Raw genomic sequence first — 20,680 nt, 5'->3', positions numbered from 1 at the left:
ATTTAAAGCGCGTTTAGTTAGTCAAAGATAGAAGATAGCGAATACTTCATGATAATAAAAGAAATAAAATTATCTGGTATATCGGATTTAATTATTATTCAATATATCACGTTAAATATTTTATTTTCGATAGGTTACTGTTTCATTCTTACATTAAATCTGATTTTTAATAAAAATTTATCCAAAAGAATAAACGTCAAATTAAAGCATTTGTCTAGTTAGTAGAAGATAGGAGACAGCGAATACCCTGTGATAACCAAAGATAGAATACTATCTGATATATCGGATTGAATCAGAAGTTACCGAAATTGCAGATTCTTATGTCAAAAAGAAAAAAACAATATGGCAATGGTTCATTAACTAGAAATACTAATAAATTTTTTGTTGAACAATAATATTTAAGTGAATTGAGTGAATTTTATATTAATGAAGTTTTGTGATGAACGGAATGTTACCGTCTTTTACACCCCCGGTGGTTAAACGGCTGTTAGGGTGGAAAAAAGGCACAGACGCTGATGACAAATGGTGTGAAAAGGCAGTGAAAAGTTTAGTGAAAAAATTAAAAAAATCAGGTGCTCTGGAGGAATTAGAACGTGCCATTTCCTCTCAGAATCCTAATACAAAGTGTGTTACCATACCCAGGTGAGTTTAAATAAATTTTTAATTCCGTCGGTTAAGTTTAAGGTCATATTATGGATTTGTTCCCCCCTCACGTCACTACGTCTGGCTAGTGACCTACCCTAAATGTACCAGACCTTGAATTTCGCTTCATTTCCTTGATTTTTATTTCGATTTATTACATTTTTTAAGAAATTATAATAATTAACTTTAAAAATAATCAATAGTTTTTTATATTTTTTCTTCGTCTTTATATACGTGTTTATAAATTTGAGGTTAGTATTGTAATTATGACGTCATAATTGATTTAATTAACATTATCTAGTTTATTTATATTTTAGTACTCATACATAATTTACGTTGTTTTTAATGTGATTCGAGTTTAAAATATTTATTTTTTTCTCAAGTCTTTAACATTTTTATATATATATATAAAAAAAAACATACAGGGTGCGTCCGAACGCGGACGTTCAACAGCAACGAAAAGGCTTACCTCACGTGATATACTGTCGTTTGTGGAGATGGCCTGAGTTGCAGTCTCACCACGAATTGAGATTTTTGGATCACTGTGAATACGGCTACGCTTTGAAAAAAGAAGAAGTTTGTGTTAATCCTTATCATTATACGAGAATTGAGACGCCAGGTAGGCGATTTTTTTGTGGTTCTTTTCCATGAGTGATGCATTAAATTCGGTTTTTATAGCGCTCCCGGCGATTTTGGTACCGCGTCATCCGTTGGGAGATGAAAATAATTTGTTTCCGCATTCTCTGGAGGATCTAAGCACGTCGGTGCCGGAGAATACATCGTTTCCTCACCATAACACCAATACGTTGGGGTAGGTGATTTTTTTTCGTTTGCTTGCAATTTAAGGAAAGGGAAGATTTGTTTTTGATAGTTTTGTTGGTAGGTTACATTTGCAGCATCCTGGGAGTTACATGGATACGGTGGGGTTGTGTCCTAATGGTACCCCTACGAATATGGAATCCCCTCATAGTGTTGTACCTCCTACAGAAACGCCTCCTCCGGGGTATATGTCTGAGGACGGGGATCCCATCGATCCGAATGATAATATGAGTGAGTTGTTTGTTTTTGTTCAATTTTTGAATAAATTTATAGTAAAATTAAAGCTCTGAAGATGTTTGTATCTAAATATTTCGTATTTATTTTATTTTTGAATAAATTGAAAACCTTAATATGTTTTTATGCATAAATTTCATCTTTATTCAATTGTTGAATAAATTTATATCAAAATTAGACTCAATTTAGGTTCAAATTACATTTTCATCCAAATCTTTTGGATTTATTTTAATTTTGAATAAATTTATAGCAAAATTGAAAACCTGAATATTCTTTATGCATAAATTTCGTCTTTATTCAATTTCTGAATAAATCTGTAGCAAAATTGGAGACCTTCACATTTTTTTAATTATAAATTTCATATTTATTTCATTTTTGAATAAATTTATAGGAAAACTGAACTTAATTGGAGACAAAAAAATTTTTATGTGAAATTTTAGTATTTATTTCAATTTTGAATAAATTTACTGCAAAATTCGAGACCGTTATACGTTTTCATTTATGAATTTCGTTTTTATTTTATTTTCATATAAATTTATAGCAAAATTGAACTTAATTGAAGACTAAAACACATTTTTATCCAAAACTTTCGTATTTATTGTACTTTTCAATAAATTTATTGGAAAATTAAACTCAATTGATGACTAGAATACTTTTTTATATGAAATATCCGTATTTATTCAATTTTCGAATAAATTTATAGCAAAATTAAACTCTATTTAAGTCTAAACTATAATTTTTTATAAAATTTTCTTATTTATTTTATTATTGAATAAATTTTTGGCAAAATCAAACTCAGCTGAAGACTAAAACATATTTCCATACAAAACTTTCGTATTTATTCACTTTCGTCACTTCCTCTGTCATATATATGTCATATAACTGTCAGGTTTGTCGAGAATAACCCCCAGTCCCCCAGTCGACGCCCAACCGGTCCTCTATTGCGAACCGGCCTTCTGGTGCAGCATCAGTTACTACGAATTGAACACCAGAGTCGGCGAAACCTTTCACGCCAGTCAACCCTCGATAACTGTCGACGGTTTCACGGATCCCAGTAATTCGGAAAGGTTCTGTTTGGGGTTGTTGTCAAACGTAAACCGGAACACGGTCGTCGAACAGACGAGAAGACACATAGGAAAAGGGGTCAGGCTGTATTATATAGGTCAGTTTTAAAGGACATCCTGTATCAATTTTCTAATCGTTTACGTTGTTTTTTTTTGTTTGTATATTCGTTTAGGTGGGGAAGTTTTTGCCGAATGTTTGAGCGATTCCAGCATATTCGTACAGTCGCCGAATTGTAACCAGAGGTACGGTTGGCATCCGGCTACGGTTTGTAAAATACCTCCAGGTGAGTGTTTTTTTTTTTAATTTTTGTTTTTTTTTATAAAGTTTTTGTTTTAATTGTTGTATCGTCATTATTTTCGTTTTATTAATTTTTGCTTTATTTAAATTATTTTTGGTTTTTTTTTAAATTTTTGTCACGTTTTTTAAATTACTTTCTTGTTATTTTCAATTTTCCCGAAATTTGCAGGCTGCAATTTGAAGATTTTCAACAATCAAGAATTCGCAGCTCTTTTATCTCAATCGGTGAGTCAGGGTTTCGAAGCCGTTTATCAATTGACAAGGATGTGTACCATCCGGATGTCCTTCGTCAAAGGATGGGGAGCGGAATATAGGTAAATACGTCATACTACCAGAATTATTCAGTTATTTCATCGTATTTTGATAATAATTGTTGTTTTTTTGTGTCGCTGTCCTTTTGTTTTATTTATATTTTGTTTCCATTGACTTTTTGTTTGTTTTTTTTTTTGCTTTTTTACTCGTTTAACTTTCTCTTTTTTAGTCGTATCTTATTTTTTGTTTGTACTTCAACAAATGTCATTTGCTTTATAGGTTTTTCCGCTGTCTTTTTTATGGTCGCTATGTTTCGTTTTAATCCATTTCTTGTTGGATATTTTCCTATTTTCCACGTTGATCTTCCTCTTTTTGTTAATTTTTTTTCAATTTCTGTCCAATTTTGGAATTTTTCTACTATATTTTTCATACTTTTGCTATTTTGTTTCTTAGTTTTTTTTCACTATCCCATTCTCGTTGCTATTTTTTGTTTCAATCCTTTTTTTTGTTTATTTTTCTGTTTCCAGTCTATTTCCCTTTTTCGTAGAATGTTTCCATTTTTCTTTACCATGTTTTTTTATATTCTCTTGTTTTTTTCCTTAGTTTGTTTTCGCTACCTCATATTCGTTGCTATTTTTGATTTTAAACAATTTCTTGTTGATTATTTTCCTTTTTTGCTTGTTTTAACTTCATATTTTTTCATAATTTTTTATCTCAATTTTGTAATTTTGATATTTTTAATATTTTGCTTCTCAGTTTGTTTTTAATTCACTTCTGTTATTTATTTTCCAGTTTCCACGTCTACATCCCTTTTTTCATTGATTTTTTTTTTCAATTTTTGCCATATTTTTTATATTTGTATTGTTTTTCTTTTTAGTTTTGTTTCCGCTATCTCATTTTTGTTGCTATTGCTCGGTTTAATCCATTTCTTGTTGTTTATTTTCCTTTTTTACTCATTCAGCTTCATCTTTTGTCCAATTTTTCCATTTCTGTGTTGTAATTTTGATATTTTTAATGTTTTGCTTCCTAGTTTGTTTCCGCTATCTCATTTTTGTTGCTATTGCTCGGTTTAATCCATTTCTTGTTGTTTATTTTCCTTTTTTACTCATTCAGCTTCATATTTTCGTCCAATTTTTCCATTTCTGTGTTGTAATTTTGATATTTTTAATGTTGTGCTTCCTAGTTTGTTTCCGCTATCTTATTTTTGTTGCTATTGCTCGTTTTAATCCATTTCTTGTTGTTTATTTTCCTTTTTTACTCATTCAGCTTCATATTTTCGTCCAATTTTTCCATTTCTGTGTTGTAATTTTGAAATTTTTAATGTTGTGCTTCCTAGTTTGTTTCCGCTATCTTATTTTTGTTGCTATTGCTCGTTTTAATCCATTTCTTGTTGTTTATTTTCCTTTTTTACTCATTCAGCTTCATATTTTCGTCCAATTTTTCCATTTCTGTGTTGTAATTTTGATATTTTTAATGTTGTGCTTCCTAGTTTGTTTCCGCTATCTTATTTTTGTTGCTATTGCTCGTTTTAATCCATTTCTTGTTGTTTATTTTCCTTTTTTACTCATTCAGCTTCATATTTTCGTCCAATTTTTCCATTTCTGTGTTGTAATTTTGATATTTTTAATGTTGTGCTTCCTAGTTTGTTTCCGCTATCTTATTTTTGTTGCTATTGCTCGTTTTAATCCATTTCTTGTTGTTTATTTTCCTTTTTTACTCATTCAGCTTCATCTTTTGTCCAATTTTTCCATTTCTGTGTTGTAATTTTGATATTTTTAATGTTTTGCTTCCTAGTTTGTTTCCGCTATCTCATTTTTGTTGCTATTGCTCGGTTTAATCCATTTCTTGTTGTTTATTTTCCTTTTTTACTCATTCAGCTTCATATTTTCGTCCAATTTTTCCATTTCTGTGTTGTAATTTTGATATTTTTAATGTTGTGCTTCCTAGTTTGTTTCCTCTATCTCAGTTTTGTTGCTATTGCTCGTTTTAATCCATTTCTTGTTGTTTATTTTCCTTTTTTACTCATTCAGCTTCATATTTTCGTCCAATTTTTCCATTTCTGTGTTGTAATTTTGATATTTTTAATGTTTTGCTTCCTAGTTTGTTTCCGCTATCTCATTTTGATTGCTATTTTTCGTTTCAATTGATTATTTATTGTTTAATCTCCTTTTGTCACGTCTATCTCCTTTTCTATGTTGAACCTTTTCATTTTATTACCATATTTTTCTAGTTTTGCTTCTTAGCTTGTTTCCGCTATCTGTTTTCAGCTAATAAAATTTTGTTTCGCTGCACATTTCAAACGTTCTTCATTTTCTTAGGAGACAAACCGTAACATCGACACCATGTTGGATAGAACTACATTTGAACGGTCCCCTTCAATGGTTGGATCGTGTTTTGACCCAAATGGGTTCTCCGAGGTTACCTTGTAGTTCCATGTCCTAAAATCCATTGAAAGAAAAAATTATATTTACAAAATGTAAACGTATTTATCGATTTTCATTTTTACGGTTTTTTCCCCGTTTTTTACGTTACAATATTGTTTTTTTTTGGTTCATAAATCGAACTTTGACAGTTGACGTTCATAAAATTTTGACAAGTTTGACGTAAATTTTTTGACGGATTTCGTGGCGATGTTGCATCGCTTCCAAGATACATTTCTTAACGAAACGCCCCCGTATATTATCACCGAATTTTAAATTCTCATGACGACGATGTGAAATTTTTAATATACTATACGGAGTGTTCGAAAAAATTTGGATTAATCCTCGACGTATAAATTGGAGACTCTGTATAATATACAAGGTGTTCAAAACACTCTGCCTTCTGTCGTTATAGTCGAAAACCGTTAAAAAAATTTATTTCGTTGAAATTCGTTATTCATAATACAGGGTGATTCGAAACGTGAATAATTTTTTTTCATATTTTGACTCGCCCTGTAATAGATTTTAACGAAATGAATGATTTTGCGAGAAATTCGACTGAAACTACAAAAACTTTTGTTTTTTGAACATCTTTCATATTATACGGGGTGTTGAATTGAACGATTATTAGTCAATATTCTTTAATCACACTGTATGATATAAAAGGTGTTCGAAAAACAAAAGATTTTTTTGTCGTTTCAGTCGAATTTCTCGAAAATCATTAATTTCGTTAAAATCTAATACAGGGCGAGTCAAAATATGAGAAAAAATTATTCACGTTTCGACTCACCCAGTATTATAAATAACGAATTTTTACGATATGAATTTTTTTTAAAAGATTTTCGACTGAAACGACAAAAAAATCTTTTGTTTTTCGAACACCTTTTATATCATACAGTGTGGTTAAAGAATATTGACTAATAATCATTCAATTCAACACCCTGTATAATATGAAAGATGTTCGAAGAACGAAAGTTTCAATCGAAAATCGTTTAAAAAAATTCATGTCGTAAAAATTCGTTATTTATAATACAGGGCGAGTCAAAATATGAGAAAAAATTATTCACGTTTCGACTCACCCTGTATTATAAATAACGAATTTTTACGACATGAATTTTTTTTAAAAGATTTTCGACTGCAACGACATAAAAATCTTTCGTTTTTCGAACACCTTTTATATCATACAGTGTGGTTAAAGAATATTGACTAATAATCGTTCAATTCAACACCCTGTATAATATGAAAGATGTTCAAAAAACAAAAGATTTTTTTGTCGTTTTAGTGGAAAATCGTTTAAAAAAATTCATGTCGTAAAAATTCGTTATTTATAATACAGGGTGAGTCAAAATATGAGAAAAAATTATTCACGTTTCGACTCACCCAGTATTATAAATAACGAATTTTTACGATATGAATTTTTTTTAAAAGATTTTCGACTGAAACCACAAAAAAATCTTTTGTTTTTCGAACACCTTTTATATCATACAGTGTGGTTAAAGAATATTGACTAATAATCATTCAATTCAACACCCTGTATAATATGAAAGATGTTCGAAGAACGAAAGTTTCAATCGAAAATCGTTTAAAAAAATTCATGTCGTAAAAATTCGTTATTTATAATACAGGGCGAGTCAAAATATGAGAAAAAATTATTCACGTTTCGACTCACCCAGTATTATAAATAACGAATTTTTACGACATGAATTTTTTTTAAAAGATTTTCGACTGCAACGACATAAAAATCTTTCGTTTTTCGAACACCTTTTATATCATACAGTGTGGTTAAAGAATATTGACTAATAATCGTTCAATTCAACACCCTGTATAATATGAAAGATGTTCAAAAAACAAAAGATTTTTTTGTCGTTTTAGTGGAAAATCGTTTAAAAAAATTCATGTCGTAAAAATTCGTTATTTATAATACAGGGTGAGTCAAAATATGAGAAAAAATTATTCACGTTTCGACTCACCCAGTATTATAAATAACGAATTTTTACGATATGAATTTTTTTTAAAAGATTTTCGACTGAAACGACAAAAAAATCTTTTGTTTTTCGAACACCTTTTATATCATACAGTGTGGTTAAAGAATATTGACTAATAATCATTCAATTCAACACCCTGTATAATATGAAAGATGTTCGAAGAACGAAAGTTTCAATCGAAAATCGTTTAAAAAAATTCATGTCGTAAAAATTCGTTATTTATAATACAGGGCGAGTCAAAATATGAGAAAAAATTATTCACGTTTCGACTCACCCTGTATTATAAATAACGAATTTTTACGACATGAATTTTTTTTAAAAGATTTTCGACTGCAACGACATAAAAATCTTTCGTTTTTCGAACACCTTTTATATCATACAGTGTGGTTAAAGAATATTGACTAATAATCGTTCAATTCAACACCCCGTATAATATGAAAGATGTTCGAAGAACGAAAGTTTCAGTCGAAAATCGTTTAAAAAAATTCATTTCGTAAAAATTCGTTATTTATAATACAGGGCGAGTCAAAATATGAGAAAAAATTAATTACGTTTCGACTCACCCCTGTATCAAATTTTACGAAATTTCAATGAAATAATTATTTTTCGTGATTTTCGACTCTTAACGACAAACGAACATAGTTTTTGGATATCTTTTATATTATACAGGGTGTTTTAGAAAACATAAATTATTCGTCGACGTACAAATTTTACATCCAGTATAATATTCGAGGTGAACAAAAAAATTGTTCTTCTGTCGCCAAAGTCGAAAATCGCGAAAAAATTTATTTCATTTTGCACACCTTGTATATATTATACAGGGTGTTGTATTTTTTCCATCACCCCGTATAGTATATTGAAATTTAATATCGTCGTTATGGAATAAAAGAATAAAAAAACGCGCGAAATTCAAAATTAATTTCAATTTGGATTAATATACAGGGTGTTTTAATGAGAAGAAAATAATTTTACGGATCGCCCTATATATATATATATATGTATTTGTAAATAATTTGTGTAAGATCAACTTAACCAATCATATTCGTGGATAATTTTATTTTTGATAAATCCCGGTAATTAACATGAAAATGTACAGTGCGAGCAAGAAAACAAAATTTCGTCATTTTTCCGATTTTTTGCCGGATTTGCGTCGTTTTTTTCTCTCTCGATTTTTTCGTTTCGATCGCGCGTAAAAATCGCAAATTTTCTCATTTCTCCAAAAAAAAAATCATTAAAATTGAGTATATTTGAAGGTTATGTGGATCAATGTCGATACAGGCTAAGCCGATTTAACTGTCGTTTGATAACACGTTGTCGTGATATTAAAATTAAAAAAATTCGAGAGGTGTAACGACGATTCGCGCGCTTTTTTTGTTTGAGTTTTTCCGAAATGCGATTCAGCCCCTTTATCCCGATCCTCGATCTCTAAATTCCCTCCAATTTGTCTTTATCCCTCCACTAACTCATTCAGTTCACCTAATTTACCTTTATCCCTCCCCTAACTCGTTTACTTCATCCAATTTCCCCTTATCCCTCCCCCAACTCATTTAGTTCCCCCAATTTATCTTCATTCCTTCCCTATCTCGTTTACTTCCCCTAATTTCGGTGTATCCCTCCCCTAACTCGTTTACTTCCTCCAATTTCCCCTTATCCCTCCCCCAACTCATTTCGTTCCCCCAATTTATCTTCATTCCTTCCCTATCTCGTTTACTTCCCCTAATTTCGGTGTATCCCTCCCCTAACTCGTTTACTTCCTCCAATTTCCCCTTATCCCTCCTCTAACTCGTTTAATTCCCCTAGTTTCTTTTTTTCCTTCCCCTAATTTCTCTGTATCCCTCCCATAACTCGTTTACTTCCCCTAATTTCTATTGATCCCTCCCCTAACTCATTTACTTCCTCAAATTTCCCTTTACCCCTCCCTTTACTCATTTGATTCCCCCAATTTCTCTTTATCTTTCTCGAAATTCGTTTACTCCCCCTAATTTTTCTTTATTCTTCCCCTAACTCATTTACTGTTTCTTTTCTCCTATTTTCTGTTTTCATCCCCTCGTTCCTCCCGATATTTCGAAACCGTTCCATTTTACCTCCCCTCATTCGTCTATTATCTTCCCCCTCTTCCTTTCGATTGTCTTCAATCTCCCCTCGTATCTTTCGACACTCCCTACTTTTCATTTTTCTCCTCCCACTTCCTGTTTTTAACCTCCCTCTCCGTTAAAATTAATTTGGAATGACAGCGCGACGTTGCCTTTTAATACGTTACGATTTTTCGTGATATAACCTCAAATATTTATCAATCGAATTTTTTTTCGTATAAATCGTGTCCTTACATCTCTCGAAGAAAAATTAGCGGTACATCCTGTATATACTAATGTACCGGGGCTATTCTATATTTTCTAATATTTGTTTGCGTGATATGACCTTGCACTTTTTGTAAATTTTTTCTCGGATTTTTTTTTTTAATAATTTTTGATTATTACTGTATAGTTTTTATCCAGGCAACTACCAAATTGAATGTGTATTTCACTTTCCAAAAAATATATATAGTCGTTAATTTAAACGTTTTTTCTTTATTCATATTCCTTCCTTTCCCCTCCATTTCACTTTCCAGAAAATATCGTCAATTAAAATCCCCCCTTTCCATTCCTTCTTTACTTTGCAGAAAATATTATCGTCTATTCAATCAAAATCCCCTCTATCCACAATATTAATTTATTTTTCATTTGAAAATCCCCCCTTTCTACACAAATTTCATTTTCCAAAAAATATCGTCAATTTTATCAAAATCCCCCCCTTTTGATTCCAATTTCACTTTCCTGAAATATTATCTATTTAATCACAATCCCCTCTTTCCACAATATTAACTTTTTTAATTGAAATTCCCCCCTTTCTACTCCATTTTACAAAAAATATTTAAGTCTTTCTTAATAAAAATCCCCCTTTCCACTCCCAATCTTTTCAAAACAGTGTGGAATAAAACTAAAAAAAAATCCACTAAAATTTATTTTATTAACAAAAAAAATAAATTAAAAGTTAACCCGGCGGCCATTGCATTTGCCTTCCGGATAAAACGTGCACGTGAATGTGGTAAACAGATTGCGCCCCGATAGGGCCGTCGTTGATAACAATTCTGAATCCGTTTTTCAAATTCCTCTTCTGCGCTATCTTCTTGGCGACGATAAGTAGATGCCCCAAGATTGCCTCGTCTTCGTCTTCAGCTTTCGATAATTGGGGAATGAATTTTTTCGGTATCACCAGGAAGTGAACCGGGGCTTGGGGGTTGATGTCGTCGAAAGCGATGCACTGAAAATGTTTTTCGACGTTACAAATCGATTGTGTAGAAACTGTTTATCATATTTACCAAGTTATCTTCGTAAATTAAATTGCAGGGGATTTCCTTTCTTAATATTTTACCGAATATCGTGTCCCCACCGGGTTGGGCACTTTGGGCTAGAGCTACTTCCTCGGCCATTTTCTTTATCACTACCAATAAAAATTCAGGTTGAAGTTGACAGTAGACAGATCATAGATAAACTAAAAAACAAAAGGTGAACAGAAAGTTATCGACTTATATATAAAACTAGAACCTTTTCGCTATAAATCGATGATTTTTCAATAGAAGCCCTATTATTTCAAATAAATAATCTATTATATTGACAAAACATTGGAAAAATAGTCAAATCATGTTTCTAAAATGACGAAATTTTATATTATAGTACCAATTGGTGCAAAAACGCACCTACTTTGTTTTACAAACGTCTCCTACGCATCAAAAGAACGCTTCTCCAGTTTACAATATAATCCTGCAATAAACCTATAATTGGAGTTAAAAGTTTTAATTAATATAAAAATTTACCAAATTAATAGTATTACAGTATATTTTTCTAATCGATTCGAAATTAATAATGTAGCGTATATATGTCATATGTCAATAGTAATGACAGTTTTAACTAAACGAACGTACCATTTATACTAACCTCACATGAAATACATTACAATTATTGTTATTGTTTGTTAATAATTATTATTATTATTAAGTGATGCAGAAGTTAAATTATTATTTGTGATTAAAATTGAATTTTTTTATGAAATAGAAATGGAACAGCAACCGAATATATACAGAAAAATGATAGCAGCTGCAGTTTCGAGTGTTCTATTAGAACACGGTTTCGATGCTGTCGAAACAGATAGTTTAGGTACCCTCACCGAAATGATGCAAGCTTGTAAGTTTAACGAATATCTACATCGTTTTCCCACTTAAAAAATTATGTTTCTAGTTATAAGTGAAATTGCCTTTTTAACGAGAAGTTTTTGTGAACTATCGGGTCGTGTGGAACCCGTTTTAGGTGACGTAGTGTTAGGATTCGTCGAAATGGGTGAGTTTTATTTACACAAAAACGTTGATTCCACTATAAATTATCGATTTTTAAGGTTTCAATTTGAATAGTTTGGAACATTATGTTAAATCGTCGAAACATAGTATTCTCCCTACTTTACAACCCCAACAGGCTCAAAAACAATTGAATATGTTATCGGCTGGTTCTAAACAACCTTTACCGCCTCATATTCCTCAACATTTTCCACCTTTTCCCGACCCCCACGCGTACGTTCGAACCCCTGTAAGTATTTTATCCCAATCTCTCCCGTTGGTTACGTTAAATCGATGATACGTTTACAGACTCATAAACAACCGATTATCGATTACGAATCTGTTAGAGAAAAAGCTGCTATTCAAAAAAGAGACATCGAAAAGGCACTAACGAAATTTTTAGCTAAAACCAGCACCACTCACAATTTATTCGATACCGACGAGGCTAATATTTTTCCACGTAAGCGTTTCGTCGCGTGATTTTCGTCGTTTTTTTTTTTAAACAGATTTTATTGCAGTTATCGCCTGTAAGCCCGCTTATCCGCCCTATTTGAGCGCCCTTCTTCCCCAGGATCAGATATTCGATCCCGAGGATCTGGACATCGATCCGAAAAGTCAAATATTACAGCAACAAAAAAATCACGATAAGGCTAAAAATCAGGTCAAACAGGATTTGAAAATGGAGGAAGGGGAACAGGCCCAGGAGAATTTAAATGAATCAAGGATTAGCGAGGATAATATGAATAATCCTAATTATATTGATAATCCTTATTTGGCCGCTACTAAATTACCTGTAGGGCGTAATATGGAATCAACTTGATTGTTTATTCTAATAATAAAAATTTATTAAATAAAAATTCGTTCTCGACTTTTTTTTCCCTAAAATCTCTGAAGTTTTTTACACGTGGCAACATTGCAATCCTATTAAATCGGATGTTTACAGTGGTAAACAGTGTTGCCATGTTAATTCGTCTTAAATGTTTTGTTATCCTAAAATCCGTCAATTTTTATAAACGTTGCAACGTTGTAATTCCAATAAATTCGTTGTTTAAAGTGATGAACAGTGTTGTCCAAAAAAAAATTCGTCTTAAATTTTTTCCTAAACTCTTGGATTTTTTTTACATGTGGCAACGTTGCAACTCCATTAAATTCGTTGTTTACAGTGGTAAACAGTGTTGCCATGTTAATTCGTCTTAAATGTTTTGTTATCCTAAAATCCGTCAATTTTTATAAACGTTGCAACGTTGTAATTCCAATAAATTCGTTGTTTAAAGTGATGAACAGTGTTGTCAAAAAAAAATTCGTCTTAATTTTTTTCCCTAAAATATTGGATTTTTTTTTACATGTGGCAACGTTGCAACTTCATTAAATCCGTCGTTTACAGTGGTAAACAGTGTTGCCAGAAAAGTTTGTCTCAAAGTTTATTTATCTAAAATTTTGGAAGGTTTTTTACACGTGGCAACGTTGCAATCCCGTTAAATCGGATGTTTACAGTGGTAAACAGTGTTGCCATAAAAATTGGTATTAAATTTTTTGTTCCCCAAAAGTTTTGAAGTTTTTATAAACGTGACAACGTTGTCATTCCATTTAATTCGTTGTTTACAGTGAGAAATAGTGTTGACAGGTGAATTAGTCTTAAAATTTTATTCCTTAAAATCTCGTTAATTTTTTTCACGTGGCAACGTTTAAAGTCAATATGAATATGTAAAAAAGTCAATGTAAACAGTGTTGTCAGAATTGAAAAATTTATAACCAAAATTTTCAATCACATTTTGATTAGATCTAACTAAAAGAATAGAATTGTTTAAAGGGCATTTTTGTGAATTTTATTTAATAAATAAAACAAAAAAATATTGAGAATTTTTATAACCAAAACCTTTTTTTTTTAACAAAATTTCGTTTAAAACAATTTATTTCCTGTTATCTTCCGAAGAAAATTAAACTTGGCAACATGTGAACTCTATCCAATCGTGTATTTGAAGCAATAGTTCTAATCAGTGCTGCCAATATTACATGTTAGTGATACTATGGAAATTAGAAATATTTGGAAACAAAATTTTCTAAGAGATTTCAAAAATTTTAAGTATATTGTTTAAAAAAAGTCATATTTTAGTTTTAAAATCGTCTCGAACGTGTTTAATATTTCTACATCTTATTTTCATTAAATACGAAGTTTGTTAATCGTGCATTTCACGCAGTGTTGTCAAGTTTAAAAAACAGAAGTATTTCGTAATAAAATTTTTATTATTTATACCCGAATTTGGATAATTTCTATACAAACTCGTATATTTAACAAACATTTCAATAATTTCATCAACAATTTTTATTAAAATTAATTATTTGCATAAATTAAACCACTATTTCGAAAAAAAATTGTCACTACTTCTAGTGAAAATATTAAAAGTTCGACAACAATGTTTATAACAATAAGAAAACGACAAATTAGTTTATTTATTTTGAAAAAATATAAAATAAAAGTGATAATTTACAATAATTTACTAAATATAATTATTAAAATAACATTTGTTATAGTCAATTCATAAGGATACTTATTTGACGATCCGTAATATACGAGGGGTTGATACAAGGCCGTATCTTCCTTATAAGTAGTCCAACCGACTATTCTTTCGTTTCTATTTTGTTCTCGTAACCAAATTGCGAGCGGTTCGAAGTAATTCAACATCGAATCTGCTGTTATTTTATCAGTTTGATCTCGAGTCATCATTTTCACAACTTCCCTCCAATGTTTCGATTTACCCACCCTCATTACATCCCTGTAACAACACAATAACCAAATATAATGAAAACTATGAAATTCAACTTGAATTTTATTCTGAAATATTCGTATCAGATATAGAATTAAACTTGGCAACATGGTAAATACGATTTAGCGGTCGTTATACTTATAACCAGTGTTGCCAGATGTAAATTATTCTTCATATCTCGTCAAGAGTGTAGAAAAACGTGTTTTTTGATACGAGGAGTTCGAAAAAGATAATTATAAGCAGAAAATTGAGGAAAATTGGATTTAGAGGTGTATTTTCAATAATTATGTAAAAATTTCACATTCTTGTATAAGAAAATCGATATTTCCGAAACCATTCGGGTTATAGATTTATTTTTGACGCGAATCGATTGGAAAAACGTGCCTCTAAGTGTATTTCCACATTGAATTCTCCCAGTTTCATATTTGGGAGAAATATACGGGGTTAAAGTTGAAGTAATATTTTTCTTGAAAAATTACACTATATAAATTTATAGTATCTACAATCGTGACATGGCAACGTTGTGATACAAGAAAATCGGAAGAGGAACGTCGATACTTTCGTAGAAAAAATACTACTGCCCTTTCGTGATCATACAAAGCGAGTTATATTACATTAAGTTGCAAGTTACGAAACAAATTTTGAAATTTCGAAACGGGGACTCATATTTTTTGAAAATGGGAAAAAATTGTTTCGAATTCTGCTCAATTTCTGTAAAAAACGATTTTTTTACAAAAAAAAATTAATATGCTGAATAAATTACATCGTTGCCAAGTTTAATTCGGAATTTATCGCGCTTACATTAAAACTTTTCCCGCTTCCCTTGATCGGTAAATGTCACACGTATGTAAAGGTCCAATATGTCTACCGGCCCTGCACATACTTTCGAAAATTTGAAATTCCAACAAAAGGGCTACGAAATATTTAGTGTAAGGGATATCGGCAGGTACGTGTCGTTTCGTAGCAGCGTCAAAATGCATTTCAGATCTCGTAATCGGTGGTATTATCCCCTGATATCTCAATCTGAGGTCCCACCAATCTGCATTCATTCTTTTTACACCGAATTCGGCCACTTGGTAACGCCACTAGAAAAAAAATAACGAATATAGAGGTACGGTTATTTTTTAACGTGTATTACGTTATTTTTGGACAGTTTTCTACTTTATCGACGGGAATTTTCTCACCTGATCTATCAAGTAGGCGAAAGGGGCGTAGGCGATTTTTTTTAACGCCATTAACATCAAGAAATTGATGTTCGTTTCGATGTTGTCGGTGTTATTGTGAAAAAAACCGATTCGTTTTAAATGTTTCGGGTTGAAAATCGATAAAATAACGGCGTTTGCGACACCTTCGTGAAAACCTGTAATTTTTACACATATGAAACAATAAAAAAAAAAATGTTTTATGAATAATTATTTTACCTGGATTGGAGCCGTCCCTGTATAAAAATGGTTGATGCGCGTAATAGAGATAGTACTGCACATGCGCCATTTCGTGATGTATGGTTACGAAATTTTTCATATCGACTTCCGTACATTGTTTTATCCTACAATAAATACGAATTTTCATAAAAATCCATTTGTCTATGGTTTTGATCACGTTTTACCTGAAATCTACATTATTACAAAAGTCCCAAGCGCTTGCAGTACATTGAACTTTTCTTCCATTGGGTTTTTCGATCATGGAGTATCTCCAAAATTCCGGGGGCATCGGTTTCAATCCCATAGACGTGAAAAATTCTTCTGCCATGTGAAACATTCTAAATATAAGTCGAAAAACTTATTATTTACCCTAATTATGGAAATTAGTTTCGTTTCACCCTGTATAAACGTTAAAATGATGATTTCGCCAAAAGGCGTTCATCATTTGTCAAAAATATTTATTAATTACCCTAATTATTACTTCTATTCCACCCTGTATAAACGTGAAAATGATGAGTTTATTTAAAAAAATGATAAATTAAAAAAAACAACTGAATGAAAATAGTTTTCAAATTTTCCACCAAAATGCGTCTTTCATCTGTCAAAGTTAATTTAATGTGTTGTAAAAAGAAAAATCCAATTCCAAAATTCACTAAAAAAACTTTTTTGTAATAATTTCCTTCAATAAATTTATGATAACATTATATAAAATTGACTCAATACTATAGTCCTTCCTTGTAAAAAAAGTAAAAAGAATATCAATACTTTTTACTGTCTGGTGTGAATTGGATACTTGAATGCATCGTTGTCAGACGATTTTTCCTTACCAATAAAATAATAAGTTTCTTTTTCGTAACTGACTATAATGGCATTTTAAAACAAGTTTTTCGTATTTTGTTACATGAAATAATTAATAAAAATGAAATTATTTATCAAATATACAATTCAGATGAAAATATAATGATCAAATAATTTGGTAAATGATAAAAATGTTAGTTAAAAATTTAAATCCGGCAACATGTCGTGATTGACACGTCTCGATTAATTACCGATCGGCTTTAGCGCAAACGTTGAAGTCAGTCAGCAACAAGGCGCTATGCGATGTGTTCGTGACGGTTTTATCGGCGTTTTTATACAAAACTGCCTTTTTTACTTCAAGTTTAAAATGCTGAATCTGTTTGATAATTGGAAACATTCTAATATAAATCAATCTACACTCATTTTTCGGCATACTAAATTATAAAACGAACAATAGAAAGATAAACTTTTAAACATAACCCAACTTTTTCGTTCGTTAGTATAATAATTCACGTAAGGTTGTACATCGTTGTCATGTTGTATTGTTTTTTCTGTTATCATAGAATGATGTTTAAATATCGCTATAAATAAATTGAGTTTAATCGATAGGATTTAATTGTAATAATTGATAAATACGATATTAATTACTTAATTATAGTCGGAAATTAATTATTATTAGTAGTAGTAAAATTATTTACAAAAATATAAAATGCCGTAAAAGTTTTTTAGATTTTTAAAACGATAAATCTTACAACGTCGAAGACCGATGTCACAAGAGTGCCAACTTCTAGAATGAAATTTCCCTTACTGCAATAACAATTATTTCATTTAGACCTGGAAAATTTAGTTTTTGTTTATTGGCTGCAATTGTTACTACTAATGTCAAAATTTTGATAAAACGAAAGTATTAACTTTGCTATTTATTTGTCAAACGTTAAAACGTTAAATTTGAAGCTTTATAAAGATAAAAATTTGTATAAATTTGTAAAATTACCGTAAGGGGGTGAAACCTTGTCTTAATATTTCATCGGTGATATCTAAATCTGAATAATCTCTATAGGGTAGAACAATATCGGCTATATTAGTCCAATCTTGAGCCCAAAGATTCCCTAGAATGTGAGCAGGTAAGGGCCCTTCGGGTCTTATCACGTGATCACCGTATCTTGATAAAAGTTTCCTCCTAACGAAAGTCAACAATTCTTTATATAAAGGCAGAATTTTATGCATGGATTCGGTTAGTTCGTTTTCAAAATTTGAATCTTCGTATAAATTTCTCATTTCCGCTCCGCTGTCTGTAAAACCTGTAATTTCGAGAAAGAAACGGCAACGGTGTATAGATAATACGAGGGCTGCTACTCAAGTTTTGAGATAGACGAATAAAAACGAATATTTATAATTGGATTTGCCGGTACCTCCAAAACACGTGATTTGAAGTAAGTTTTGAGATATTTTTGAGTCTTTTTTTGTAGTTTTCTTAAGCTGTGACTAGTTTTTCGAAATACTTTAGTAAGTTTGAAGATGTTATAAAATATTCCGAGTACGTTCACCATTGAAGATTTAACATATTCGCATCAGTGTTGCCATATCTCAAAATTAAAGTAGCAACCCTAAAAATTTATCGCTTACCGTTCAATCTAGAAGCTTGATTCGATAATTCTATATATCTCATGAACTTATTTTTCATTTGCGGACCCGTTTTATCATGTACTTCTTTCCAAATGTGCGTCAGTTCGGATGGATTTCGAGATCGTGCCATAATGGCGTGTACGTCTTCCATATCCAAATCGCAGTAAGAAATATCCTTTCCGTAATCGTCCGATTGGTAAGGACATACTTTAATATTGGAATAAACGTCTTTCATTTCCGAAATTAGATAATATATCTAAAATTATTCGATTTCTTGAATTCCAACGTTATTTATTAAACCTGGCAACGTCGCATATTTTTTTATACGCACCTCATTGTATTTATCGTCCGGTAAACTCGCTCTTGTATTAGTTGTTAATATTTTGAGTTGTCTTTTGATCGTTAGATCTTCGATATGCATCCAATCGAATATTGAAGCCCTTTTATATACCAATTTATCGAATTTCGCTTTGAGAGTTTGTTCTTCGATCATTTTTCGTTTGAGGAAATCCGTCATGTTGGTTGAGTAATGCCATTGGGCCATGTTGACTCGAAAACATACTTCGGAACCTTCTGAATCGTAGTCTCTTAAAAAATCTACTGCTTCCGGTATGTTAGAATTTTTACCCTGTAAAAAGGTGATTTTAAGTGAAAAATTAGAGTCGAAGGAAGTTACGTAATAATGCGTAGACAGTTCTAAAAATGTACGTCCGCCAACTTACTAATAGATGGCGCCTAATGTCGATTCCTAAATTTTCGATTTATCAGTGTTTTTATTATAGCAAAATCGTTATTTTCGTTTCATTATTCCTTTCCAATTTGATGTGGGTGGTTCGTTAGCGTACGTTTAATAAAATAGTTGGATAATTTCGGCATTTCGTTATTGAATATTGAATAAAACAGTTTCCTTATATCGGTGTTTTGTTATTAGATTCTCCTATTAACTCACAGATGGCGTAAAAGTTATAAAGTAGTTTCCTAGTGCGATAATTTTTCGTAGTTGATCATAGATGTCGTTTAGAGTAAATAATTAGTTTCTGGTTGTGTTGAATGAACGAAAACGATAAAAATTTGATAATATACGATTGATAACGAACTTACCAAGAGAAAAGGTGCATCTTCGGTGGCACATACACTGAAAAAAATGATAAAAAAAAATCCTTTGGATATTTTTGGGATTTGCATGTTACAAGAAACACTTCCAACTGCTTTCTTGTAATCAAGTGTTATTATTACTGGGAAAAATAACGACCGCAACCAAATAAATTGACTTGACTTTGAGGAAGTGGCGTGACAAACGACTCTCCTCCGTGTACATCACGCGGACCGGAACGTAGTGTCGTAAAAACGTATTTATTCATACACGAGACAAGATTTTATATCAATTTCACCGTATGACCTATAAATACTGATTATACGAGGGGTACAAAACAAATTTCATTATTGTAATGTAAACTTCGAGGATTTTACGCGCGCCTCGGAATATTCGTATCATTTTCGAACAAAAGCTTCGTACAACAATGGACAGGTGCAGAGAGACGTGTATATCCGTATTTTTCAATCTCTTCCGGAAAGTTGAAGTGTGCTTTAACGTAGTGGAAAAAAAAAATAATGACGCAGCACCGTCAGCACAAGTTTACCATACAAAAGAACAATTATGGAGATGTTTGTAAACGATACGACACGTTAAGAGCATCTCGAGTAGAATAAAATCGTGATATTTTGAAATTCGAAGCGAAATTTATAATTTGTCCTCACTAAAAACGTACCAGGATGATTAAATCGATTCCCGATTGATCCTAAAGGCGTTATAGTACCTTCAAATTATTTATCCAGTTTAAAAATTACTTTAATACATAAATAACATCATACATCATTACAAAGTTCCTTGAAACGTACCAGAATACATTAAACGTCACGGAGTACTACCAAAAACTATTTTTAAATCTCAAAATGTATTGTAGTACTACTTACATTGGTCTAATAATAC

The 20,680-nt window shown here is 31.2% G+C and overlaps 4 protein-coding genes across 5 annotated transcripts; 2 read left to right on the top strand and 2 right to left on the bottom strand.

Moving 5' to 3' along the window:
• Positions 1 to 152: 152 nt before the first annotated feature.
• LOC130443191 (mothers against decapentaplegic homolog 3-like) lies at positions 153 to 9,491 on the top strand. Of its 2 annotated transcripts, none has more exons than XM_056777705.1 (8): positions 153 to 642; positions 1,068 to 1,261; positions 1,321 to 1,453; positions 1,526 to 1,692; positions 2,585 to 2,857; positions 2,933 to 3,043; positions 3,227 to 3,371; positions 5,628 to 9,491. In XM_056777705.1, the coding sequence occupies exons 1-8, from the start codon at positions 440 to 442 to the stop codon at positions 5,749 to 5,751; spliced, it is 1,350 nt and encodes a 449-aa protein (XP_056633683.1). In that variant the 5' UTR covers positions 153 to 439; the 3' UTR covers positions 5,752 to 9,491. The 2 variants fall into 2 exon arrangements, with proteins under 2 accessions (XP_056633683.1, XP_056633682.1); XM_056777704.1 differs by having other exon boundaries at positions 1,514 to 1,692.
• A 1,207-nt stretch (positions 9,492 to 10,698) lies between these two features.
• LOC130442739 (adenosine 5'-monophosphoramidase HINT1-like) lies at positions 10,699 to 11,218 on the bottom strand. Its single transcript, XM_056777089.1, has 2 exons — positions 11,073 to 11,218; positions 10,699 to 11,014 (listed from the first exon to the last, which is right to left on the bottom strand). Exons 1-2 carry the CDS (start codon positions 11,181 to 11,183, stop codon positions 10,745 to 10,747), a joined length of 381 nt encoding a protein of 126 aa, XP_056633067.1. The 5' UTR covers positions 11,184 to 11,218; the 3' UTR covers positions 10,699 to 10,744.
• A 451-nt stretch (positions 11,219 to 11,669) lies between these two features.
• Positions 11,670 to 12,936, top strand: LOC130442848 (transcription initiation factor TFIID subunit 8-like). The gene is made up of 5 exons (XM_056777217.1): positions 11,670 to 11,934; positions 11,989 to 12,087; positions 12,143 to 12,330; positions 12,390 to 12,540; positions 12,599 to 12,936. The coding sequence occupies exons 1-5, from the start codon at positions 11,808 to 11,810 to the stop codon at positions 12,898 to 12,900; spliced, it is 867 nt and encodes a 288-aa protein (XP_056633195.1). The 5' UTR covers positions 11,670 to 11,807; the 3' UTR covers positions 12,901 to 12,936.
• A 1,575-nt stretch (positions 12,937 to 14,511) lies between these two features.
• On the bottom strand, positions 14,512 to 20,028 carry LOC130442758 (angiotensin-converting enzyme-like). Its single transcript, XM_056777108.1, has 9 exons — positions 19,792 to 20,028; positions 19,022 to 19,318; positions 18,691 to 18,946; positions 18,059 to 18,365; positions 16,452 to 16,604; positions 16,267 to 16,391; positions 16,030 to 16,205; positions 15,647 to 15,930; positions 14,512 to 14,854 (listed from the first exon to the last, which is right to left on the bottom strand). Exons 1-9 carry the CDS (start codon positions 19,873 to 19,875, stop codon positions 14,566 to 14,568), a joined length of 1,971 nt encoding a protein of 656 aa, XP_056633086.1. The 5' UTR covers positions 19,876 to 20,028; the 3' UTR covers positions 14,512 to 14,565.
• Positions 20,029 to 20,680: the final 652 nt, after the last annotated feature.

The sequence above is a fragment of the Diorhabda sublineata genome, chromosome 4, assembly GCF_026230105.1.
Source record: "Diorhabda sublineata isolate icDioSubl1.1 chromosome 4, icDioSubl1.1, whole genome shotgun sequence".
Taxonomy (NCBI): domain Eukaryota; kingdom Metazoa; phylum Arthropoda; class Insecta; order Coleoptera; family Chrysomelidae; genus Diorhabda; species Diorhabda sublineata.
Note: the sequence above shows the minus strand (reverse complement) of the source record. Positions and strands in the feature narration are given on the sequence as shown.

Excerpts from the sequence above, each read along its gene's own strand:
- LOC130442739 (XM_056777089.1), bottom strand. The coding sequence starts at position 11,183 with ATGGCCGAGGAAGTAGCTCTAGCCCAAAGTGCCCAACCCGGTGGGGAC. Across the intron at positions 11,015-11,072 it reads TAATTTACGAAGATAACTTG|TGCATCGCTTTCGACGACAT; the intron begins GTAAATATGATA and ends AAACATTTTCAG.
- LOC130442848 (XM_056777217.1), top strand. The coding sequence starts at position 11,808 with ATGGAACAGCAACCGAATATATACAGAAAAATGATAGCAGCTGCAGTT. Across the intron at positions 12,331-12,389 it reads ACGCGTACGTTCGAACCCCT|ACTCATAAACAACCGATTAT; the intron begins GTAAGTATTTTA and ends ATACGTTTACAG. Across the intron at positions 12,541-12,598 it reads CGAGGCTAATATTTTTCCAC|TTATCGCCTGTAAGCCCGCT; the intron begins GTAAGCGTTTCG and ends ATTTTATTGCAG.
- LOC130443191 (XM_056777704.1), top strand. The coding sequence starts at position 440 with ATGAACGGAATGTTACCGTCTTTTACACCCCCGGTGGTTAAACGGCTG. Across the intron at positions 1,262-1,320 it reads TACGAGAATTGAGACGCCAG|CGCTCCCGGCGATTTTGGTA; the intron begins GTAGGCGATTTT and ends CGGTTTTTATAG. Across the intron at positions 1,454-1,513 it reads CATAACACCAATACGTTGGG|TTTTGTTGGTAGGTTACATT; the intron begins GTAGGTGATTTT and ends TGTTTTTGATAG.
- LOC130442758 (XM_056777108.1), bottom strand. The coding sequence starts at position 19,875 with ATGCAAATCCCAAAAATATCCAAAGGATTTTTTTTTATCATTTTTTTC. Across the intron at positions 19,319-19,791 it reads AAGATGCACCTTTTCTCTTG|GGTAAAAATTCTAACATACC; the intron begins GTAAGTTCGTTA and ends ACCTTTTTACAG. Across the intron at positions 14,855-15,646 it reads GAAGCGGGAAAAGTTTTAAT|GGATGTAATGAGGGTGGGTA; the intron begins GTAAGCGCGATA and ends GTGTTGTTACAG.